Here is a 26,920-nt window from a genome sequence, read left to right as displayed (position 1 = left end):
TGTCCGTACATTCCAACATCCAATTCTATACATAATTTTAGGACTAGCCAACGACCCTCTCAGTCCACGGGCTTCCTTGCGGGTTTGGCCCGCGTCCGTCATTCTGCCATCATCCCATGTAATATAGTTATCCACCGGAGTTTGGCATGTCGTTGTGCTTGATCCAGTGTAGGTTTTCGTCAACAAATCTCTGGTTTCCGTAATCAGATATTTTTTACGGTGTAGGGTGATTGGCCCTACGACCAACTCCAATGGAGAAGGTTGGTGTTTTTTCGGGATTTTCCTTCCCCTAGGTAGCTGTTTTGCTGGGCTAACGGGTACTACCCCCCGAGTTTGATTTTGGAGTTTTCTTTCTCCTAGATGGGCTGCTTTTCACAGCTAAAGAGCCCCAACTGCCCTCTACTATCACCATCCCACTTAATAGGCTGGTTACCCTGACGTAGTTTAGCCGGTGGGTCGACACCGTTTCCCGGGGTGTGGCCGCTGCAGTGTCTGCAGCTTCTAGGAGCCATACGTCAGAGCTGGGTGTTGCGTGTGGACCAGTGCAGCTCAGCCACCCTGGGAAGGGTGCGACCGCCTCCCTACAAAGGTACTACCACAAGCGAGCACCCCATACACCCCACGATACGATGAACCAATAGTCAGCTGAATAGTCTACATTTGAAGCGGAACTACAGCATCTCATGCTCGCTCGTCGTTGTGTCCGACTCAAACAAGGACTACTAATTATATCTTTCTTTATGTCTATATTACATTTTTCTTAGTACCCCGTCCGTAAAGATAATTGTTCCTTATCATAAGCTATAAATAGGCTATCTTACATGAAAACAGCTTTAAGCCAGGACGCACGTGCACACCGATTAACGACCACGCCAGCTCAGCTCAGTCACTGGTTTAATGCACGTAGAAGGCGATTCATTTTGGCAGTCCCAAACCGACTGCGTGGTACAGATCCATAATAGAAAATTTTAACCTATGAATCACTCCCTATAGATCCGGTGGTACTTAGGAAAGTGAAATTACTTGTCCTTCTCGTGAGGTCTCAGTGGAACGAAGAAAGCAAATGTGCATATAATTATATCTGCATTTGATGAAGCGTGTCATTGACCTCAAGATAGTCACTCATTATCACTTTGCGGCAAAGAAGCCGCAGATAGACGGGGGACGCAACAACGGCTGGTTTAGTCATAGCTATGTGAGTGACATACACGTATCATATCAATCTTGTTGTAAAAGCGGATACTGATTCATTGTACGGTTTTTTTCCCGGTGAGGCTCGCGTTGGTTAAGGGAGAAGGGAAGAGAGCAGATTTATATTTGAAACTCCGGAGACGTTTGTGTACTATATTTGCCGTGATCCGTAGCCCCCTCCTTATCTTTCCACAAAAGTAAGGTTAAGTCATCCTTCGGGGATTCCCCTTCGACTGCTGCATGTCAAACGAACTAAGTCAAAAGGAACCAATCAGCGCCGGTTGCGTGGCCGTAAGTCTGTGTCGCCGATATAGAATTTTTTTTTCGAAAGGCAGTTTCTCAATAAAAACCAGAGTGTTCGCATGCTCGCGAAGAATACTCGCAAAGACCACTCGATAACCCTTTTATCCGAAACTGGTCGGTTCACGAAAGTGAAAACTGTACAATGAAAGCGGAACTGAAATTTTAAATTTGCTTTAAGTAGCATTTTACAAAAACCACGTGCCCTAGTTCCCTATCGTTTTCCAGTCACTTTAATTTTGGGGGGAGTTGTTTTCGTTGTTACAGTTTTAAAGTGGTAAGTCTGTTTTTGTTGAACAAAGTTAGAATAATCATAATCCATAATAGCTTCACCATGATAACGCCATACAATCTTAGGTAAGTTTAAATCTCTGGCAATGGGATAAATTTTCGATTCCATCATGAATGCCTTGGAAGCTGGCAAGCCTCAAATCACGGCGCACCACCATCATTCTTAATATATAGCTAGATAGATAGTCTTTATTTTTACTCGATAAATCTTAAAGCTAAAAGCTTGTGGGGTTGAGAAATTAAACTCGACTCCACATGACTAACTCGACTCGACTCAGCTGTCGACTCGACTAACTCTACTTCAGACTCCCCGAATTTTTTTCAAACGGGATGTCACTTTTTTCTTTACGATTCCAAACCAGACACTGACCGGAGCGAGAACGAGAGAGGTTGTTTTGCCGAATCATCCAATTCAAATTGTATGAAGGTAGATTTTGTGCATCACTGCCTAAATTGACAAGCAGTGTCTTGAGGTAAAGGATTTCTGCTGGAACCTAGCTATACAGGGTGCAGAGGAGTCAAATTTGACCTTTATACCGGCTAAATTCACCTGGTAAATCAAATTTCTTGACACGATTAAAAAAACCGTCATGTCATCAGCTTCTGTATTTCGGATGATCATTACAAACGATGCGTAATCACAGGGCGCCCACACAAATTGTGTGACCGTTTGTATTTTGGGAATGTCGAAAATCTTCGTATTATCGTACTAGATTGCGATAAATATTCTCATTTAACATCAAAATAAACGTATTTTTACCTTAAATGTTGTGCGTTGTCGTTCTTGAGGTTGAAGACAGCAATTTTAGCGATTTGAAGGGTTCGGCGTTGGACGTTCACTCGAAAAAGTGAACGTCCAACGCCCTCTTCAACCTCAAGAACGAAAACACACAACATTTAAAAATACGTTTATTTTGATGTTAAATGAAAATATTTATCGCAATCCAGTACGATAATACGAGGATTTTCGACATTCCCATTCATTTCCTCCATAAATATAAAATACAAACGGTCACACAGTTTGTGTGGGTGCCCTGTGACGTAATAAGATCTCATAACGCTTTGTCAAGATCAAGCACAGGGAGTCCAGAAAAGTTGTGAAAAAGAAATAAATTTATAAATTATTTGGTCCAGCGGGTCGAAAATCCATGAGGTTAGCGAGAAAACACGGAATCCATATTCGTATAAGAATCTTTAATGATTAATATTCGATCTGGAATTGAATCAGCAAATACATACGATGATTAAAGACGAAACTAGTTATAAAGGAAAGTAAAATTACACGCAGTTGCGTAACATACGCTGGCAATGATCCTTGCTTTAAACCGAATATATGAAACTACGAAGCTTAGAATAACAAATGAAAAGATCAAACAAACTTACTTCATGACAGGATTCTATGTTAACAAAAACAGATCACGTCCAAAACCAAAACTTGTAAACCGAAAACGCTCCGAATAGCAGCAATACTAAAATCTAATCCGATATCCGACCGATTGAATTAGTTACATATTTTGACAGCATTTGCTATGATCAAACGGAAATCAGGTCTCTTATAAAGTTATTTAAAAAGTCACGCAATCGTCAAACAGTCGCACAAACATTATTGACTTACCTGGTTCGTTTCTTGTGGTTTTCTATGGTGCTCATTTGCATAAAATTTACGCGACAGCACTAATGTCATGCACTGAGTTGTGTGCGAGCGGATCTGAGCTCTGCTGACTATATTATATATAAATATTGACAAGCTTGTCAATATATATATACCACAGCTAAAGTTAAAAACCGCAAACGTGTGGGGTTTTCCGCCCACGCATTAACCTTTTCATGTTTGTAGCCAAGGTTAAGGCATGTCCTAAAACAAGTATCATGGATTTTGAACGGCAGTTACTTTTCTAAGGCCTGGATCCAAAGACAAAAGTAAGTAACATCAGAGTCAGTCGACCAATGAAGTTGTAATTCATCATCGACAGGTTGTGTACTGTCGAATTACATAACCCACTGGTCGCCACTTACTCAATCATCGGCGTTATCTTTTGACTCAAATTTATATTTTTGGCTGATTACTGAGATCTTTTACAGATCCTTGCAGCATTTTCGTTTGCGGTCCCTTGCTTATTGTTATCTTTTGGTCTCTGAATCACTTTCCCATATTTGCTAGTAATGACCAGAAATCGTTTTAGTTGATCAGCCAGACACGCTGTCTTGACTCGACAGCATAATTTTTTTTTTGAAATATTTGATTTAAATTCTCTTGATACGTTACAATTCATCACGTCTATTCAAACCGTGAATTGTAATTTTTTTTATTTTATTTTACTTATTTCCTCATCCTTTGGTACCACCTTGTAAACGTCATTTCCGCTGCTCCCATGTATTGCAACATCCTCCATGATATATATTGTAATTTCATTTATATAATTTAGTAACATCTAAACCTGAAGAAGGCTGGTTTGGCCTGCTGAAATATTGTTCCTCGCGAAGCGAGGTTAATAAATTTGTCGGGCCGAGCCGGCCCGAGCGGAGCTAAGCCGCGCGAATTCGAGCGAAAAATATATTTATATATATGTATATATGTTGATATATGTTTATATCTTTGAAGGTGTCCGCACAATGACGTCAGACTGTCTGGCGTTGTCTGGAGCAAAATTTGCATACATCGAAAAAAATATGCGTGCATGATCAAATTTCAACTGCAATGTTCATCAATATTCACTGGATACAGAACTATCTCTCCAGAATCTTTTCCCTTTCTTTTAGAAATCTTTTTTGTGAAATAGTGCATTAAAGAAATTACACGCTTTGTGGCCGCGGTAAATAATTTTCCGTGGGAAATAAATTCATCGAACACGACAGCGCTGCACGCCCGTTGTACATTACGTCGCGACAGAAATAGATAACTACGAAAACACTATGCTCATAAAAAAAAAATCTTATGCGCCTTTTAATCTCCTCGTTTGATGCTACAATACGTGTAAAGAGGGCTTTCCACCCAGCCCCAGCTTCGCGAGGTTTTGCGAGTCACGTATTTCTAGTTTTAAAATATATTACGTTGTGTCAGCTTTGCAGTAGTCTTTGGACTTCTCATCGTCTATTTTTCAAGTTTGGCTGATTAGATCTCCTGTGAGATCCAACGTACAAGCAAGCAGGATCTTCGTTCACGGCTTTTGCAGTTTTTTAAAATTTTCATTGAGTCACAAAGATAGCGTGATGTTGTTTCAGTATCCTTGCGTCACGCTATTTATCGTCATACCGGAAATTGATTTACGATACATAATACCACACACATACAGGCCTGTCTCACGTTTTCTATTCTGGTTTTGTAATGTCAATAAGTGTAAGATTACAAATTGTCCTCGTTTCATAAAAAGCGTTCCTACATGAAAACGTTTAGTTAAAATTGACAATCAAACCTTTACTTTTTTGAGAAGTTGATTTCCAGTAGCGTTTGGGCATCAGTTCTACAAAGTGGGTAGCACTAATCTGTGGAACTGTAGACCGCGGAACCCGCGGAACCTGCGGAACCTACAGAAATAACTAGTTTTTTTTCTTTTGTTACTTACATACCAGGTATAAGGTTACAGCTGATTTCATTGCTGTGTATAAACCCGGATTTTATTTATTTTTTAACATGTTTCGACCAAGAGAAAATGAGATTTTCTCCAGATTCGACGGTCATGATTCGACCGAGAGGTTACCAAGCTCATCGATGAACTCGCAAAACTGCACGAAGACTTGAGGTGGCGGGTGATTTATCACCAATATTTGTACGGGAGCTCGATAAATAAAACAGCCAAATGAATGTTCTTTTTACGAGTACCGCATTTGTTTCAAAAATCCATAGATTGTATCGGCAACGTGGCGAGGTGAACCGAAAGAGAAGAAAAGGACGGCAATAACACTTGCGTGGTATATCAGCCATAAAACGACAGTATGTTGCCCTCAAGAATTCATTTCTCTGTTTGGCAATCACCCTCAGCTGAAGTTCAGAAAAGCAAAACATAAGCTTGGGACGTTTGGCAACCAGCCATTTCATATACCAGCATATACTAGAAGCGATGGAATTTTGAGGGATAATTTATGTATACTCTGGTGTATTAAACTGCAAACTTTTTTTGACTTCAAACAAAGGAAAAATGATGAGTTTTGTACGTAAAACCAAGGCGCAGAATCGATCGACACATTGTTGCAATGCTAAGCCGGGTCCCTGTACATGTAACGGCGTGAAACCAGTCTTGGAATTCATCTATATAGAGTTCCGGCTTGCTCCTTATCATCGCCTCTAAAACTTTGTTTTCTCTATCTGTTCCAATACCAGGCAAAGAAACGTTTATGCTAGCATATATTGTTCAAGATATTGTTCAAGAAACCAAACATAAACAAAACAAACACGAGCTTACAAGACAAGATTCTTTGCCGTCCTTTTCTTCTCTTTCGGTTCACCTCGCCACGTTGCCTATACAGTCTACGGATTTTTGAAACAAAGGCGGTACTCGTTAAAAGAACATTACCTGTTTCCTTTATCGAGCTCCCGTACAAATATTGGTGATAAATCACCCGCCACCTCAAGTCTTCGTGCAGAACCTTCGTGATTTTGCGAGTTCATCGATGAGCTTGGTAACCTCTCGGTCGAATCATGACCGTCGAATCAGGAGAAAATCTCATTTTCTCTTGGTCGAATCATGTTAAAAAATAAATAAAATCCGGGTTTATACACAGCAATGAAATCAGCTGTAACCTTATACCCGGTATGTGAGTTGCAAACTTATTTCTCTAGGTTCCGCAGGTTCCGCGGTTCCGCGGTCTGCAGTTCCACAGATTAGTGCTACCCCTCGCATTGACATGTGGTTGTACAATCTCTCAAACAAAGCTTGATTTCTTCGCCAGGAACTCTCCAATTTCCACCGTTTAAACTGCCGAGTACTTCTTAGAAGTTATTCTTTCGATTTACCTCTTCAAAATTAAGGGTTAATTTTCTTTCTAAAAGCGGTATATTTGAGTCTAAAACATGTAAACAATATGGCCGCCAACTTGAAAGAAACCTTATTTTGACTTGTGGCTATGTGACGTCACACAGATAGGGATGAGTAGATCCCCTCCCTACTGACATACGAGCAGATAATGGTTTCTGATTAGGCCGTTTTTGTTGAAGAAATGAGAACAATAGAGGACAAAATATCCCCTCTAATTAAGAGACTGAACAAAATTTAATTCAGGATCAATTAATTTATTCATTGCAATTTGTGACTATGATGATGAAGAAGGAAAAAAAAAAGGTACGCCACCAAAACTTTGGCGCGGTCTGCCTGTAAAAAAGAAAAAAAAAACCGCCTGATCGCAGGTTAATGATTCATGTGCAAGCGTTGATGCTACAATCCCGGTGTAATGACACTGTTATGTTCGCCTGCCACCAGGAGTTCTTTTTTTCGGAGGAGCGCGAAAGAATGGCAGCGCGAGAGTCGGCGGTCGTTATCGGATCGGAACATTGTAAAACCGTAGAAATCGATTACATATCATAAGTGCTTTTTCAAAAAGCGCTTATATTCTGGTTATGTAATGTCAGTTAAGTGTACTGTGTAAGTGATTAGGAAATGTCTTCAGTCGTTTCATCAACAAAACAGACAAAAAGTTTTCCTAAATGAAAATATTTATGAAAGATTGGCAATCATACCTTTACTTTTTTTCATGTTTTTTGCGAAGTGGATTTCCAGTAGCGTTTACGCATCAGTTCGACAAAATGGTGTGATGTGTGTTTAATCTTATCAATGACCTTTCCTCCTACAATACAATACAATACAATACAATACAATACAATACAATACAATACAATACAATACAATACAATACAATACAATACAATACAATACAATACAATACAATACGATACGATACGATACGATACGATACGATACGATACAATGCAATGCAATGTAATACAATACAATACAATACAATACAATACAATACAATACAATACAATACAATACAATACAATCCTTCATTATTAATTCTTCCCGAGGGGTTTTTCAGAATTAATTTACAATATGTGTATAAAATACAACTAAGACTAACGATATAATTGTGGTTCTACAATCTGTCAAACAAAACGTAATTTCTTCGCCAGGAACTCTCCAATTTCCACCGTTAAAACTGTCGAGTACTTCTTAGAAATTATTGTTTCAATTAACCGCTTCAAAAAGGATTCAAGTCACAGTCTTTATGCGTCAGAAATAAATTATCAAAGGCATTCATTGGTGAGCCCGTGGATAAAAACATGTAGTTGGATTGATCAATTTCAAAATAAACCTTACACGAGAAAGTACTTAAGCCTTGTGCTCTGTTTTCAAATGTATGGTGAAAACATTGAAGAAAATGCAAGGGACTATAAGCTTAAGCTTGCCATTAAGACTCTATATAAATGGTATCATTTATTTTAGTGACTTGCTGAAAAGAAAACGAAATCGACTTTGAGACTTTATTCAGTTCAAACTCCACCCCCTCGCCACAGAAAAAGGTAATTTAGTTTGGGGGAGGTGACGAGGAAGAAAAGAAGAGAGAGGGTACTGGGGAGAGTACCTCTTCCTCTATTAAAACAATATAATAAAACATGTAACGAAAATTGGTGGGTCTTCGTTTTCAAGTTTTGGGGGTATTAGGGGTCTTTTTTTTACAAGTCACCCTCCTTTGTAGTTATTTTTGTGTGCTGTGTGTTATTTTTTTTATTGAAAAATCATGCTTAATTTTGCTTTCACTGACAGGATACTTTTTTCTCTCATACAAACCCAAATATTTTCGCTTTCTCCAATTACGTGACGCTGGTCTTTACGTTAAGTACAAATGTCTAAGCAGTAACCGTGGACGATAATCCTGCTGGTATACGTTGGATCAATTGTTGATCTGATCGGCTTAAAAAAAAATACAAATGATAAGAGAAGCAGAGACCGATACAATGCAATTTGCATTGGGACGTGCTTATATTACAAGAATTTGCGCAATAACGGAACTACGTAAAACTAAAGTGATTGACAATAAGGCAAATGAAATAATAAGAAAATAATAAAATTAAAATAAAGGAAAGAATATATGGGAGAAGTGTTTTTCCTTTTGAGATTGGAAAGCCTTGAGATTGAGTCTCAGTTAGAATAGACTTTTTCTTTGGGTATTAATTGCATGTCGCTAGCTGTGTGGTTAGGAGCGGTAAGGAAGTGCCAGTTCTGCGGATGTGGTGGTTTAGATTTAGTGTTAGGGTTATCGATGGTGCGGCGGTGTTCATTAAAGCGGTCTTTCAAGCGTCGTTTAGTCTCTCCTATGTATTGTAAATTACAGCGGTTACAGATTGGATCATATAGATTAGATTTTTAATTTCACAGGTCAGGTTAGATTTGATAGGGCGTGTTTCACCGGTGGTCACAACTCGGTAAATTGATTTTCTACCTCAACAATATTTTCACAGACATGTTTTTCATTTACTGATTACCAATTAAACAAACAATCGCACATTCTAAACGCACTTTAGCTGTATTTCGTGGTAGTCGGAATTTAGTAAAACTGTTTCTCAAACTCATTCATAATTCATCAAGCCAAAACAAAGCAAATCACTACCGTGAAGGAGGTTTAGAAATGTGATCTTAATTATCCTAGCAGTATGCAGGATGTTTGTCCCATGAACCTAGTTTAATGGCCTGAGCTCCCACGAGTCTCCTGTAGCTCAGTGGTAGAGCATCCGAACTAGTAATCGGAAGGTTTTATGTACGACTACTGATAGGAGCACTCGGATTTCTTTTTTCCGAGTATGCCTGTGTCACTTTCCAGAATAATACATCATTTTCAACTGGGATGTTGCTCACTGAATGTGATCAGTCTTGAGTCTTGCTGAGTATGTTAGTTGGGTATCAAGACTATCAAGATACATGCACCTGACCAAATTGGCGTAACCTGATTGGGTCATCAGCTCGTAAATAATTAATAAATTTGAGAAAAATGTTTCCCCCGTCCCCCCAGACCACCCCATCCCGGCAGTTCGGTTAGTTGTGGTTCGTACCCATTCTCCTGCCAATCCTCTTTACTTTGCTTTATCCACCTTTTGTAGCATGCTAAAAGTACAAAACAAAAAGGGAATATGAAAAACCCTATTCAATCAATTTCTTACTCTACATTTTATCTTTCTGGTGTCTTTCATTTTTTTATTGCAGGTAAAGGCAGCAGCATATACGCCTCAGTACATCATATAAGCCAGGTTAGGTCGTCCAGGTCGTAGACAAACAACGCTTGGATCTGCCCTTAAAATGCCTGGTTATAGCTTATCCAGTTCTGACCGGCAAAATATTGGAACAAAGTTCATGTGCAATTCATGTCATCTTCTGTTACGAGATGCCATGCAGACTAGATGTGGACATTTTTACTGTAGTTCGTGTTTGGGAGATCTAGTCCAGTAAGTTAAATTGAAGTGATACTAAGGACTTAATAATAGCATCAGCACCATTAATCCATCCCTTTTCTATTGCTGTTGTCTCTTTGCTGCCATGAAATATTGGCATATAATATTGAGATAAGGTATCTTTAATTTACTATAATAACTCAGATGATTATAGGGATTCTGTTGATCTCATTGGTCGAGGATTGCGTCATATCGAAAGACACTAAAGATGCGATATGAAAGTTTTGCTAATTGTAATAAAAAACTTGTAAATTGCTGTGTTCATGTTGTCGATGTCGATACCAGTATAGATGAACATGAAAACATTAAATTTGCACAAAATTTTCTTTATTTAACAGAATTGCTTCACCAACAAAACGAATTTAAAACAGAATTTGAAGAAATGGAAGTGTTAACGAGATGAAAAAAGGTCTCTAAGTTTTACGTTTCAGTGAGGAGAAAAGATGGCAGTTTTTTTTTTATAAGAAAACTAGTTTGTTGTCGGTTCGAGCGGCTCTCGACCACCAATAAAGGACTTAATTCCTACCTGAAGCAGCTTAACTTTGAGGGAAATTATAAAAGTCCGTTAACCGGTGAAGCCATCAACAAGAAATTGTGTGACAAAGCACTAACACGCGTCATCCTCGAGTTTTACACCCAACAGCAGGTTCATCTCCATCTATTTTGGTGAACGGGTCGAAGAAACCCAACATTCAATCACTGAAGAAGTCAAATTTATTCCTTTTTCTCATCAAGACAACAAAGAAGTTAAGAAAAGTGACATACTGCTTGAGGCATGAGCAGTTTATCGATAGAGCATGTGATCGGCAGACTGCGCATCTCTTTTCATTGATGCGTGACGATTTGAAACAAACAAAATTGACATTTTTCGGACAGTTCTTGTTTTTCTCTATTAATCACCTGAGTAATCATACTAAAACAATTATTCGCCTCAAGCTCAGTAAATATTGGTGAATATTTCCCTCGACGTTCACCAGTCATTTTACTTCGCCTTCGGCGAATAATTGTTAAATATTTTGTGTTGATGGTTTGCATATGACGTCATGGCGGCCAAGTTGGTGTACAGGAAGAATATTCACATATTTTAATCTTTTAAAATTTAACTGACTGGCCAATCCACTTTCAAGGGAGACTGATTACAATAGGAAATGAAACATTTTATAGCGATGTCAGCTTGCTGATCTTATATTGAAAATGGTAGCTATTATGTAGTAAATGCATGACCACACCACATTGACATGATTGTCCTTAATGACTTTTTGGACTGGAACAAGGATGTCATTTGCATTGCAAACAAGAGTCAAAACTCTATTAACTGATGGTTCCAGTCATTGAAGGGTCAAACACTGTATTTATTTCATCTTCCCAATTAACTACTGTAGATGACTCTCCTAAATGGATTCTTAGACATGCTTTGAAGAGTGGCCACTTATAATTAGTATTGCATCGGGTGGATAAAAAGAAGGAACCCAATGTTGAATGAACTTATGGGCATCAGTCTATGACTTATATTGTCGTTAATGTAACTTTGTAGCTGTTTTACATATTAGCATGCATTTTTTGTTTATTTTTAAATTGTTTGAACTAAAAGTATTATATAAGGTCTATAATTTGATTTCACTCTAAGCTTGTTTTTATCTTTTGAGAAATGGAACAGCTAAAATGACTTGTTTGCAAGACCAAGAAAATTTTCTTCCAAATGAGGTACAAACTATATTGTGCAGTATAATATTCCAGGGTTTTTTCTTAAAATAAGTTGTGATTAATGTGTTTGCAATCTGAGTGTTATAGACTATTAAATTTATTTTCAGTTTTGTGGCATCTTTGTCAGTCATCAACGATCAGGCTCAGATTTTATTTACTTCTCACTGTAATCGAAGCAGGGCTTAATTAACAATTTGTGCATTGATTACATTTAATTATCAAGATGTCAAATTTGTTCTTACCTTGGATACTTAGTCTTAATTCATTGGGCAAGAGATCTTATTGATTATATATATAAGGAGAAGTTAAAAACACATGGAATTGACAGACTATTCAGAGTAGATGTCAGGACATTTCCTGAGTGTGTAGAACAAAAACAAATCTAATCATGCTCATTGAAAGAACTTGGAACTCTTATAAAACTTCTTTATGTGTTTGATTCAGACCTTTTAGACACAGGTTGTGAATTTGTTTGTTTGTTCTTTTTTGCATAAAATCAATAACTTAGTGCTATGCCCATATAAACAAGCAAAAAATCACAGTATGTGTTTTTAACATAAATTTTACCAAAATTACACAAAAAAGGCGAAAAAAAAATGTTTGTTGGTTTGTTTGTGTTTAATTTACTGTCAGATCTAGTCCCTGGACTACACTAGCAGGTGTAAACATTTTAATTATCAGCATTCGTCTCTCATTTTATTTTTAGGTTTTTCCTGATAATTTCATGCGACGTGAAGTGCAATCCTTGGTGGTCCACTGTCCATTTATGGATGATGGATGTAAATGGAATGGTGAAGTCAGACACTTGGAGGTAAATTGGCTAAGAATTAACAACGTACGGTTCTAGTTCAATTTTTTTTTTTTAATCGGCTCAAACATTGTACATTGGTTTCTGAAAAAGAGATACAAACAATGTCAGTTTTAACAATTGATAACTTTGTACCTTTTAGCATTATTGGTAATGTTTGGTTAAAAATATTTGTTTCTATAGATTGTTTTTTCACTATATAATAAACTCGTCCTAAATCCTGGAAGACAGTGGTATAGTCCTTGAAAGGCAAGTAGCATTTGGGCACCTAGATGTATGTCCTAGAAAGAATTAAAGTAAATGGAGAATTTTCACTCTGGCAAAAACGTTATAACCTATACATTGCTTCACAAAATTTTGAGCCATTTATAGAAGCTGGGAAAGTATTTAAAGTTAATGAACTGCTTTGGTTGAATTGGAACCTATAACATTGTTTCTAGTTTAATTGTACAGTTCACCAGTATTCTCTTTGAATTGTTACACTACATGCTTATTGTGTAGAATTGTACGTTTAAACTGGGCCTATTCTTTTTGAACAATACAGAATCACACAAACAGCTGTACGTTTCTTAAAATTCCCTGTGTACATCCTGAGTGTGGCTTGTTGGTAAAAAAAGATAAACTTTCAGAGCACTTGGAAAAGGATTGCGAGTGTAGATTGGAAAACTGTGGATACTGCAAGGGAAAAATCAACCATAACAAGATGACAGTAAGTGTTCCAAATAACAGCAAGTTAACTTGTTGAGCTGAAGACGTTATTATTTGTGCTGGTTTTGTTTTCTGTGAAGCTGCTCATTTAATGCACTTTCCCAGGGCATTCCTCAGTTGTTCAGATGCCTCGATGCTGTTGGAATTGTTTATATAGTTAATAATGAAGTACACAGGATTTATTCTATATTAAGAATGTGGCATTATGGGATTAATTAATCTACAAATAAAAATATTTTTGGTGTACAAAATTTGCCCTAGTTCTTCAGACATAGTGTACAAATTTTACCAAGGAAGGCCTGATTGTGAATTTGACCATGCAGACAAACTTTCTTTTGGCCGCGGGTCACCTTGACCAGTCAGATTCGATCATATTGAAATGAATAGAAAGTTTTCTTGGTGTTGTTTATTATATCATTACGCACCTTGCTGTATTGCAGAACCTTTATTTGAAAAGACTTTGAACTAGTTGTTGGAAGTTTGCCTATTTGAACAGACATTGAGGTTATCGAACTCCCGCGACTGTGATACAATCCTTTTTTGCGTTGGGACGAACGTGCGCGATGCTCGACCAAAGGTCCGTAAGGAAGGCGGATGGGAGTTCTCTGGAAAGTCTTTCAGCATGTACGAAATCGTTCGCGTCTCTTGTATTTCGCGTACGTAAGCCGACTACGTGAAATTATCAGAGACGCGAACGACTTTTCGGTATATGCTGAAAGCCGTCAGCGGATGTAACTTAGCTTTTAACCATTTGTAAGATTTACGCCCGGATGTCCTGAAAGTTTCGCTTTGCCACTTAAGGTTCCGGTTCACCTATTTACCTTTATCGGCCGCACTGGTTTCCGTGTTTTCTTCATTTTTTCTTGACCAAAGAATACTGATATCTTCCTTTGTTTGCACATATTGCTCGTTCAGCCCTACTGAGCCTGCGTCACGGGAGCTAGGTGGCAGCCGCTAGTCCATTCTCGTCCCCAGAGCCGCAACGGTTTTTTTTTACTTGTTGAAGATGGCCAGCTATTTACGTCGGTGTAATGCCCCCTCCCCCTGTGATGTCGGGTTTTGAATGCAATCACGTACTGCGCTAAATGGTAAATAAATAACCTTTGTTTGTTTGTAGCTGCACCATGAGATGGAGTGCCCAGCATATCCAGTTGAATGTGAAAAGTGTAGTAAAGACGACATTCCTCGAGCAAAGGTACGTGTAAAACCATATTTTTCTCGTCAAATAACTTTCTTTCCTTGATTAATTCGGCTCTGTCAAACTACATCATCCATTCACCAGATTTTAAGGGGCATCAGTTCATTAAAGCAAAGATAAAATCATGTTTTCCTATTAATTCAGTTCTGTCAAACTACAGGTGTAAACGGTGAAAAATGCCATAACTTATAAACAGAACTAGCTCCATTTTAGGTTTTAGGTTTTGCATCACCGCATTCCTACGTTAAACCAGATTTGTAGGCCCGGGGTATCTGTTATTAGAATTGCCCAAATGTTTTGGCAACGTATAGTCCTGTGGTAGGGTGAAGTAAGCCGGCACCACTGACAGTGGTTTTTTTTTTTTTTTTTTTTCAATCAGCTTAAAGGCAGGGTTTGAATCCCGTGATAAGCTCTGTTCTCAGAACATCTTTCTAGTATATAAAAATTTGTGTTGGTACATAAATGAGATACATGAACTGTTGCAAACTTAGTGAAAGCTTTCGGATGCCACACGATCCAAGTTCATCATTAAGAAGAGGGAAAACATGATTGTAGAGTTTCATGAATGTATTTACTATAGATACTGTTTCAATAAGAATTTCCGTCGGCACATGCTGGAAGACAGTTGGGATGCAAGCTTCAGTTCCCATTGAATAAGAGCTGTTCCTGTTCTTGTGATTTATAACTCACAATACTATTTACAAGGCTAAAAAGTTAAAAAGATATTAAAAACCAAACGTTTTCGACTATATCCTCAGGGTATAATTATTATGAAACTTCGGTTTATCCTTCCATACTGCGACTGAAAGTGTACAAGTGTCTGAATATATATTCGTGTATGCATTTTCAGGGTTTATTCTGTAGTTGGGCATTGCGGATTGCTATGAATAAAAATAAAAATACATTGGCACATAAGGGAACAGTGATGGTGCAATGGTGAGAGCACTTTCCTCCCACCAATGTGGTTTAGATTTGTGTCTTGGACTTGCGCGGTGATCATGTGTGGATTGCGTTTGGTCTGAGAGGTTGTTCTCCGACTATTCTGGTTCTCCTCTCTCCCCCAAAACCAACATTTCCAAATTTCAAAAATCTTAGGAGGGGCTTTCTGGGCACTTAGAAGGCAATCTAGAACAATCCCAAGTTTACTCATGTTTAGGGGCGACCTGCACCATTTGCAATGTCTTACTCTTAAATGGTTGGTCGAGAGGACAGAAAAAAGAACATCAGAACAATCCACCCAACCCTAAAAATCAATGCAGCTCGGGTTATCAACAGAGCTTACAGGTCTACTGCATGTTTATGGTATATCAGAAATTGTTTGTAACTAGATTAAACTGGCTAACGGCTAACTACAGAACAATGCTCCCAACCCTAAAAAATAGTAGGCGCTCGTCTTAGTCTTTCAATTAACTCTTTTCCTTGCTTTTGAAGCTGTTGGAGCACCAGGATCCAGTTGTTGGAAGTTGTGATGGCGTACAAGGACCTTGTCCTTTCTCGCAGATTGGTTGCTCAAAAACCGAGGTAAAGACCAAGGGCTTTGTGTCAGTAACGTATGTAACAAGTATACAGGATCGGATCCGCACTTTACAGGTAGACAGCGAGTAGTCCCTCTTTTTTTTCTGAGGGATAATCGGACAATCACTTGAATGAAAGTAAAAATAACCTCGCGAGGAGATTCACCGGAGATGCGGGAAAGCGGGAGTCAGAGTGTGTGAAATTAATTAGTATATGTAATAGGACTACATGCTGTCCAATTTGGAAATAATTGGATGAGAAAAATTCCGAGGACCGGCCGAATCCAATTCGGCAGTCCAAGGAATTTTTTGAATCCAATTATTTCCAAATTGGACAAGCATGTAGTCGTATTACCTATTAATTATATTGTGTATTATTTAAGGGTAAAAAATAATGCTGATTTTGTCAGGAATATATTATTTCAAAATATCTTCGGTATCCAAATTAATAGTTAATTTGGATCGGTATCCAAATTAACAAATAATACAATGGTTGCTTGAATGGGATTTCTGACTAGCAATATAATTATGCACATAATTACATATATATTATGTGGCGGGAAAAAGTGATCATGTGATCTAGAACCATCGAAAACAATTTGAAAACAAGAGCATAGTGTTTGTATGCAAAACGTAGATCATCAAAATTTTGAGGTAAATTTCTGTTGATACGAAAATTTCGAATATAAAAAATTGACTGAACAGAGCATGGAATTTTAAGTTGTCGAAAATGTGAAGAAATGTATTAGGATGGAAGAACAAATGAAATTAAATAACCTAGAGGAAATGCGCACAAAAACACAGGCATAAGAATCTGTGGAAGGGCACGATTCTGCGTCAAGTGAAAACGAGCGAGCGGAAGCGGAAGCATATGCCTTCATGTATGTCCGACCTGTTACAACGTGAACATGAAGCACTGAGCTGTGCTGCCGTTTATGCTTATGTTTTGGCATATGTCACTACTGAAAACCAGAAGTTATTTCCTCTCATCCTTCGCGCGTAGCATCTTTTCGCGGCAGGTATTTCATGGGTTCACTTAGCGCTGTAACATACACTACAGAGGGAATTCTCTGATCCATTATTTATTGCTAGCTCGGTCGGTTTAAATTCAACTTTAAGGTTACGTCCTAGTTCGTACGTGGAATGTGTTGTCAATACTCTCCTATTTTGTGACAGGTTCTTAGTCACACAGAGAAGCAAGAACATCTGGAACAAGCCAACACTTACCACACCACCCTGGTCCTGCAGTGCGCACTGCGAATGGGCCGCGAAATGGTGTCACTTTTAATGCACAATCCTAGAATGATGTCCAGAAGCCCCAACATGTTCGCAAACTACGATGCTATTATTTCTGACATTCTCGCTCAAGTGCAAACCGGTGCAGCGGAAAACAGGGATTTGCGCGAGAAGTGCCGTGAGCATAGTGAAAGAATCACCTCGCTAGAGAGAAAACTTGCTTCAGGGAATTTCCCAGCTGCTACGCCATCAGGACAAGGGAGTGGTGATTCTATCGGAAGTGCACAAAACCCTGAGATTACAAGAAGGCTTGTTAACGTCGAAAACAGGACCGCGGACCACGAGGTGCTTTTGGTGGAGAACAACCGCACAACAGAACAGGCAAACAGAGACGTGGCTACCGTTAGGCGGCAGATTGATACTTTCCAAGAAACCATCAGGAGATTGGAGCGAAGGATCGATTCTATCGAGCATACACTGGCTCTTAGAAATGTTACCCTAGCTGATTTAGAAGAATACATTAGACAGCAGGAGTTTTCAAGCTACGATGGTCAACTGCTTTGGAAGATAAATGAATATGCCCGCAAGAAAAATGAGGCGGTCAGTGGTCAGCAGGTGTCCTTTTACAGTCCGTGCTTCTACACCAGTCGTTATGGATACAAGATGTGCGCACGCATGTATTTAAACGGAGATGGCATGGGGCGAGGAACACACATCTCAGTGTTCTTTGTTGTCATGCGCGGTCAGTATGACGCGCTTCTCCGCTGGCCATTCAGACAGAAGGTCACATTTATGCTGATGGATCAGGATAATGTGGAACACGTGATTGACGCCTTCAGACCTGATCCAAGCAGCTCATCCTTCCAGAGGCCGAGAAGAGAGACCAACATCGCCAGTGGGTGCCCCATGTTCTGCTCCCTCACTGAACTGAACAATCACGCTTATGTGCGTGACGACACGATGTTCCTCAAAATAATTGTGGATACTTCAGATTTGTAAGAACGGCGGCTTTCCTTACTTTTATAGGATTCGTACTCTAAGGAGAAAAACCTCCCCAAAGCCACACGCAAATGAATGAGTTAATTCCTTCTTCACTTACAGTGTAGTCGTCTTCAGAAAGGTTAAACTCGGATAGAAAAATCGTAACCCTAGTTAAGCGGGTTTCGTCATTTGTGTATGCGTTCGGGAAATTTTTGTCCTTATAGAGCGCGTTTCCCGTAAAAGCAAGGAAAGCCGAGATAGCGGACATAGTTTTTGCAACCTGGCTAAAACGGGTTAGTGTGTGATATGCAGTTTTACGTACGCGTGAAGACTAGGGAAAGGAGGGGGAAAAGAGCCAGAGATAATCCACTCTTTGACTGGCAAGTCCAACGCTACGTCACTCGGACCAGACACTGATCAGTTTCAGTACTCAGTCGGAATGTAAGGCGAAGTGGCAGTGCTCAATCCTCGCTCTTTCCAACTGTTTCCACTCTCCACCTGGCCTTGCCTTTCTCCGTTTTCTATGACACCGAAGGCCGAAGTGGCGGGGAAGTGTGACAGACTGTCAACCTGATCTAGGCGACGAGAAACGGCACCTTAATAAGGTAACTGATATCACAGAAGTGATTGTTTTCGCAAGAACTTCAAAACTTCCCTCGACAAATCTACCGATTGTCGGTCAGGGCAGGGACATAGACACCATCGTGTCCGTTTATTGGCGAAGAAAATAAGCCGATTTCGTCTTCTATGCAATTGCGTTACTGCGAGTGCTGCATGTAACAGCTGCACGTTGCGTATTATTGCATTGAGACTTGTTTTATTTTTTGGCGTTAACCAGTCGCCATAACTTGCCGTTGGCGGTCGGCAACTAATTAACCGGTATCTGACTGGTTATTACCGCAAACTTTGTACTAGATCTACCTTAACACCCAGCCAAGTACTGAGCGATCAGTTGAATGTATTTTCAGATAACTTTTTTGAGTGGAAATTGTCATAATTTATAAAAAGTAAATTAGTATTAATTTTTTGTATTATGACGAACATTCAGTATTGTAAGTTGTATACTGCTGCCAGCGTAAATAGATCCTTTGCAACCAACGGTCACGTGGTACAAAATCCACCGTGCTAGAGAGCAAGCTACGCACTGGGACATCCAAAACGAGGAAAATTCAAGCATGACTGGATGAAGTCGCTTTGTTTTGGATGTCCCAGTGCGCAACCTGCTCTCCAGCAAGGTGGATTTTGTACCATGAGACCGTTAGCTGCAAAGGGCCCAGTAGGAAATTGAACAACCGCAACGGTAATGCTAACGAAAACGGCACTTGAAAATTAAGTTCGCCTGGAATAAACTACTTCGCAATTATATTCCAGCTCGTCTACCTATGTGGTTGAAGTATCCTTCAATTGATGTCGTTCAAGCGAAGAATGACAAGTTCACCGTGTTACACTTGCATTCTTGATAAATTTCTGAATTTGGTCATTCCACGAAGTTGCTTTATAAAATGGAGGTTTTTTTTCTTTTGACGTTTTTGTTGCCGTCGTTGTTGTTGTTGTCGTCTTCGGAGAAAGAAATTGTTTATGTGATTATCGCTGTTTGGTTGTGAACACTTCTTCAAAATTTAGTTTCGAGTGACTAGAGAATTAGGCGTTTGATTAAACTTTTATTCTAGTTATATTTCTTTGTGAGCTTCATTAGCAATTTTGCAATCAATCTGTGTAGACGTTGTTTGTGTAAATTGCTTTGGTATTTAACTATAAACAGTAGGCTGACAGATGCTTGATATCAGTATGTACTATGTACAGTATGTATCTACTTATTGTACTATTTCCTTCATTTGTTTAGTTGAACGACGAGCTAGTCTTCGGCAAATAGCTAGGTGAAAAATAAGAGGGGTTTGTATTCTGCTGCTATATGCCGCTCAGTATCGAAGACCTTGTGTATCTTGTGTGAAAAAACATAAAAAGAATAAAGATCATCAAGCTGACGAACTTACGACTCCGTTTATGGATATCAGCAGTCTTTGAACATTCTTGTATGTTCCTGTCAAAAGGGCGGCTTGTTATTGGGAAAGTGCGCCGGGTTGTCAAAGGCCCTTCCAATATTAAGCCACCTTATAACACAACTCTATACAGCGAAATCTCGATTTCGTTTCAGTGAGCGTCACTTGTGTTAAATGCTTCCTACATGTGGTCAGTATTTTGAGAAATACAACCAGTAATTCTGGTAAGTTATTTCAGTGCTTGTAAGTTCAATATACTACCATAGCGATAAGTGAGTTGCATAGCATACAACGGACGTAGGATACATGTAGTATCAGAAATAAAACTTTCTAACTGATTTAGAACAAAATTCACTGTTGTATTCAGTGGATTAAAAAATGCGACGCTGGTAAGACCAGATCATGTGTCAAGTGGTCGCTTGCCGTAGGCTCAAAGCAATAGAAAATTTTCAACTCCAAAAGTGATCGCGGTCGCTTAAGAGAGGTGGTCGCTTATGAGACTACCAAACTAATGGAGCGTATGCAACCAATTCCTGGAGATTCAAATCACAATGGCGTAGTGGTCGTTTTTGTGGGGTAATGTGGTGACGTATGTAGAAGAATTAGTAAATTCAGTTAATGTAAGTAATTCCAGGTAAGTCTCTTTTGATTTACTAAGTTAACGAAAATAACCGGGGTTTGCGGAGGATCACCAATTACTCGAAAAATTGCCACACCTTAAACTATTTTCAAAGAAGATCACCAAAATAAACACACTTTTGCGATATTCGATGTCCCTTCGTCTGTTTCAGTTTTGCTAATATTCTTGGATCCTTGTCTTTTCGTCACATGATGGAAACACCACGATACTCGAGACAGGCAGGCAGGACACAAAACAAACCAAAAGTAATTCTATTTTATTGATCATATTTATTCGTAATAAGTAAACTAAGAATTATGGTGAACGTACTTTCTCGACTCATTGCAATTCTTATATAGTTAATTTTTACGGCAGTTTGGTTTCATCAACAGAGTTGATAATTAGGGTAATTTGACCACCGTAAAGAGATTTGAGCGTTATAGTCCTTCGTCTTAGCGAATCTGACGAAAGGCTAACCACGATCGAAACCCCGAAGATATCAATCAATGAAAATCAATCATTGATCGCAATCAATATAATCAATAATAATTAATTGATTGATATTGATTGGTTCAACCAATCAATAGGAATCGAAACTCACTCACCGACACGTCTTAATTTTATTGATTCTTATTGATTTTTGAAGATAATCAATAATTGGTTATGCAACGGTATCTGAGTAAAGAAACCTGACATTTGATTGATCTAACGACGTATGCACGTCATGCGTCATTTATACAAATCTGTGTGGTGAGATGGGCTTTTCATGAAATAATCAGTGAAATGGACATGAAAAAACGTTCTCTCTTTTTATGATGATTTCGACAATGATACAATGGCGGACGCTTGTGCACAAACCGTTGCATTTGGGATCTTTTAATACTGAGGAAGAAAATATAGGAAAAGGGAATAAAATGTTGTTGTTTTGAGACCATCACTCGTTTAAATAATTAATGAATAATAATATGATGCTAAAATTAAAGGATACGTTTAGTTGATATATATTTGAACAAATAAACTTATTAAAATCATTTGTCAATTCATGTGATGCGTTTTATTGAAAAGGAAACCGAGATTTGAATAATCAATGATAATCAATACTAATCAATGCAAATCGATCATAATCAATGAAAATCGAAACTCAATCAACTTTTGGGCTTCGATTTCTATTGATTTCCAATACCAATCAATTGATTATTATTGATTATCATTGATTATATTGATTTTCGTCGATTATTGATTTTCATTGATTGATATCGCCGGGTCGAAACGTCTGCACTCGAGGTCAAATTCACCCTTATCAACTCTGTTGATAAAACCAAACTTTCGTTTCTACTCCCGGCTTCTACCGACGCAGCACCACAGTTTCTTTAGAAACTAACCCTACTTCTTATTTTATTTGGAGGCAAGTGAAAAACAAAAAAAAAAACAAAACACGAAAGAAAAAAAAAAAAATCAAAAAACAAATTAAACTATCGTGCCCTGACTTCTGCTACGGCTCGTCCATGCTAAAATCAATAAATCGATAATCTATTCTTCAAATGGCCGAATTAAATTGAAAAAAAGATGTTTACTCGGCGGCACTGTCACGGACTTAACGACGGTTGAATTAAGTGCGACAGAAGTCCGTGCAAGTGGCGAGATTTGGTGGACGGATCGTTGTTCGTTGGAACCAATAACGTCCAGTGGAGGAGATGTCATTTGACAAAACACTTTGTACAACCTTGTGTCTCCCCATCACGAAATTCCTTGAATCTCTAGCTGTATTTTTTTTCGTTTTACTTTAATTTACATCACTTCATATATTTATTTCTTCAAGGTTTCTTGTCTCCAATTATTTTTAAGCTCAAGGAAAAGAGGAGAGAGGTTCGTGTTTATCGCATGACCGAAAGCGACAAGAATAGAAAGCGAAGTGATGTCATGCACCCTTGTGGAAGGGGGTTCCCCTAGCCTGCGTCGCGGACATCGACAGTCTATACAACCGCCCTGGTATATCGAGTCTTGAGTCCGGGCTGCAACGCAGGCTAGGGTTCCCCTTACTTCCCCGTATATGGACCAAAGAATCACAAGTGAAACGTTTTAACACTGTGTCGCGGAACAGCGTAGTACCTTTTTACATGTTTTTTTGCAAAGCTAAGCGCTTCAGTTGTGATTCCTTGGTTAATTGCCAGCGTGACTTTGGACAATCGTTTGTTGATTGAATATCTCAGAAAGGAAGTCAGTCGAGGGGGACTTCATAATAATGCAATTTTCAAAAGAGCATATTTTAAGGCACGTGACGAGTGCTTTCACGCCAGAGTGAGTGGGTGTGCAATACGTGCGTGGGTGAAATCATAAGTTGCACACCCACTCATGACTTTGTTTCACGCCAGAGTCATGAGTGGGTGTGCAATACGATTCAATCCGTTTAATTTAAAGCAGTGAATCATATTGCACACCCACTCATGACTGTGACGTGAAAGCACTCGCCACGCTGAACAATGTATAAAGTACAGTTTACAGCCTGAATGCAGTATGCATTTATTACGCGGGATGCCCTGAAGGGGCATACCGTGTCTTAAAACGGGTCGATTTCTTTTTTACGCGGGATGCCCTGAGGGGGCATACCGTGTCTAAAAACGGGACGATTTCTTTTTCTTCGTCGTAGCTTCAAATCGGTACATTAATTTATTCATTAAACTCACCCCTCTCCTACTCGGGGTGTATTGTTCTGATTGTCTTCAACAGAAGCAGGCCAATCAAAATCCATTCTTGTCGCTTACATCGCGAGGGAGGGGACCCACTCACCCCTACCTGTGTGACGTCAACGCATCATTTGATCTATTTATTAAAAACGGATTAAATTTGGGGCGATATTGTTTATAACATGTTCTGGACTCAAGTGTGCCGTTTTCAAACGGAAATTTCACCATTTTGAAGCGGCAAATCGAAAGAATAACTTCTAAGAAGCACTCGACATTTAAAACGGTAGAAATTGGTGAGTTCATGGCGAAGGAATCGTGCTTTGTTTGACAGTCCTTGACCACGACGCGAGACTAAAAAGAGGTCATTGAGAAGCTTACGTTATCGTAATGGAATTCCACACATTTCCGGTGAAAGTCTGAGTCGCGTAACACAAGGAAAACAACCTAACGTGATCGTCGTGACTCAAACTATTCCATTAGCAAGGATAGTTTTATCAATCGGCGAAGCATACAGTTGGAAAAAATGAATCAGCCCCAGCATCACGCGTAATGCCAGTAAAGCTGGCATCTTGTTTTTTTCTTCGTCGTATACACAAATCGGTACATTAATTTATTCATTAAACTCTCCCCTCTCCTACTCGGGATGTATTGTTTTGATTGTCTTCAACAAAAGCAGGCCAATCAAAATCCATTCTTGTCGCTTATATTGCGAGGGAGGGGACCCACTCACCCCTACCGGTGTGACGTCAATGCAACATTTGATATATTTATTAAAGACGGATTAAGTCGCGCCATATTGTTTTAACATGTTCTGGACTCAAGTGTGCCGTTTTCAAAGGGAAATTTCACCATTTTGAAGCGGCAAATCGAAAGAATAACTTCTAAGAAGCACCCGACACGTAAAACGGTGGAAATTGGTGAGTTCTTAGTGAAGGAATCGTGCTTTGTTTGACAGTCTTAGACCACGACGCGAGACTGAAAAGAGGTCATTGAGAAGCTTACGTTATCGTAATGGAATTTGACAAATTTCCGCTGATAGTCTGAGTCGCGTAACACACGGAAAACAACGTAACGCGATCGTCGTGACTCAAACTATTCCATTAGCAAGGATAGTTTTATCAATCGGCGAAGCATACAGTTGGAATAAATGAATCAGCCCCAGCATCTCGCGTAATGCCAGTATAGCAGGCATCTTGTTCCCTTAACTGAAAGTCAATACATGCAGTGCAGAGGATACTGAGCATACCTGTTTTGCACTGTTCATGTAAGTATTATATATTCCCTATTCAGAGTCATACCGGTGCCAGAAAACAGTGATCCTACAATCACATATTATGTGGTTCAGTTCAAAACTTCGCCAACTACGTCGGAGCTCAACGGCGAAGAGATTGCCATTGTATAACTTATAAATGATTTACTCCTAGAAGACTGAAATCTTCAATGCTTCGGTATATAATTAAAAGGAACTTGAAATCTCGCCGTTCAACAACAGCAAGGTATAGTAAATGCTTTTGTTTTAGAACCGAAGAGGTGAAAGAAACGGCTTCAGACGCTTCTGGGTCCTTCTGTATACTATAGGGAACTTGAAATCTCTAAGACGGGGTAAATGCTTTAGTGAGTCATGCAGTTCTAAGCCCTTTTTCGTCTGAGTCCTCGTCGGTCACTCTTTCGGTGCACACAGGCCCGTAGCGAGGCTAAAACAAGTCGGAGGGGCCGAGCAAAAAATGGTTAAACAAAACTACTCTCCCCCTCTGAGGGAGACAGAAATCTCGCCGTTGTACAACGGTGATTTAAACTTCTTTTGTTTGAGAATCAGACAGGTCAAAGAAACGTTCTTCTTGGAGTAATGCTCGACGAACATATTTTTTTCGCACATCTAACCCAAACTCGATAGGATGTAGCACATACAGAGTCACTACAAGCAGCTTAGTAACAACGCTAACTGCTGCACCTTAATTATCATCCGATCATTTTATAAGAATTTTTTTTTCATATTGTTCAGGCGAAGACTACCCGGAAATAGCGAAAGCTAATCGAGGAGGATAGAAAAAAAAAACAAACGAGCAACAACAACAAAAACAATAAGTTACACTATTTAATACATTACAGTTGAATTAAAAAATAAAAACAACTGATTTAATAACAAATTAGACGGCAGAAAAACAGCTAATTAATTCAAAAATTAAAACTAGCCAACAGTACGGTAAAGAGAGGTACTCGCAGTAAAGTATCAAAATTTATAGAATACAATCATTAAAGGTTTTCAGTTTTGTGATGGATGATCTGATATGCAGGTGTGTTCCTTTGGGTTGATCTGGATCAGGATTTCTGACTCGTCACTTTCCTTTGATGATCCGTTTTTAGACTCGGACTGCGAGCAGTCTCTTTCTTCCGCCTAAGTTCTGGCACGCTCGCGTCCCTACCTCTCCCCAATCCCTCCTCGTTCACTTTTCTGGTTTGCATAATTCTACCATCGCTTTGCGCGCGTGATCTGAGGAAAAAAGTCAACTGCCCGCAGTCTATTTCCAGATCAGTGGGTTATCGAATTCATTCTAGCCGCCTACACCGACGCTCTTTGGACTCGTCACGCAAAGATCGTCTGCGTAGGAGGCTAAATCCGATAAGTCAAAGCTGACACGACGGCAAAGGGCTTATTTATTTGGGCCAACGGAACGTATTCAGAACAGTTTATTTGCGTCGTGTGGTCTCCTGCATCCAAAAAGTTTCGTAATTGCTAAATCCATCTTATATAAACTTTCGCTTTTACCATGAAATTGCCATTTCAAAAATAGACTCTCTTGGACGAGCGCCATGATCCTGTTTGTTTTTAGCTTGTTGTTTCTGGTTGAAAACGCTGTTCGGTATTTTAAATAGCCGAGTATTATTATCGAGTGCCTTTTCCCTCTGGGTTTCCGCTGACGCGTGCGAATTTAGAGGCTGCTCCCATAGCTACTGATCCACGATCCGAGTGATCTTGGATCTAAAATTCCCTGAATCCGGATCACCGCACGGAAACGCACCTCACATTTCACACCTTGCGGTGATTTTAAATCTTTAGGAGGCGCCCTTGATTTTGAGAGACAAAGTCCCGAGGGGGCGCTCTTGATTCCAGCGCATAAAAGTCATATAATAAATTTAACGAATGTCGATTGGCCTGATTAGGGTCGATTAGGGCGCGCACGGAATAAATTGGTAATTATGACATAGCGTTGAGTGAAGGCCATAAAAAGAACGTATGTCGATACAGCC

The 26,920-nt window shown here is 39.2% G+C and overlaps 1 protein-coding gene across 1 annotated transcript; it reads left to right on the top strand.

The window, feature by feature from the left end:
* The first annotated feature begins 9,899 nt into the window (after positions 1-9,899).
* On the top strand, positions 9,900-19,306 carry LOC146459359 (TNF receptor-associated factor 2-like). Its single transcript, XM_085089554.1, has 7 exons — positions 9,900-10,213; positions 11,866-11,923; positions 12,630-12,734; positions 13,276-13,440; positions 14,557-14,634; positions 16,069-16,158; positions 17,328-19,306. The coding sequence occupies exons 1-7, from the start codon at positions 10,068-10,070 to the stop codon at positions 18,384-18,386; spliced, it is 1,701 nt and encodes a 566-aa protein (XP_084945680.1). The 5' UTR covers positions 9,900-10,067; the 3' UTR covers positions 18,387-19,306.
* The last annotated feature ends 7,614 nt before the right edge of the window (positions 19,307-26,920 follow it).

Source organism: Pavona decussata, unplaced genomic scaffold (assembly GCF_977016875.1).
Source record: "Pavona decussata unplaced genomic scaffold, jaPavDecu1.1 SCAFFOLD_219, whole genome shotgun sequence".
Classification (NCBI taxonomy): Eukaryota; Metazoa; Cnidaria; class Anthozoa; order Scleractinia; family Agariciidae; genus Pavona; species Pavona decussata.
This window is presented reverse-complemented; position numbering and strand designations above follow the sequence as displayed.

Bases quoted from the DNA above. Each gene is read 5' to 3' on its own strand.
- LOC146459359 (XM_085089554.1), top strand. From the start codon at position 10,068: ATGCCTGGTTATAGCTTATCCAGTTCTGACCGGCAAAATATTGGAACA. The intron at 13,441-14,556 runs GTAAGTGTTCCA...GTTTGTTTGTAG, and splicing joins TCAACCATAACAAGATGACA to CTGCACCATGAGATGGAGTG. The intron at 14,635-16,068 runs GTACGTGTAAAA...TTGCTTTTGAAG, and splicing joins ACGACATTCCTCGAGCAAAG to CTGTTGGAGCACCAGGATCC.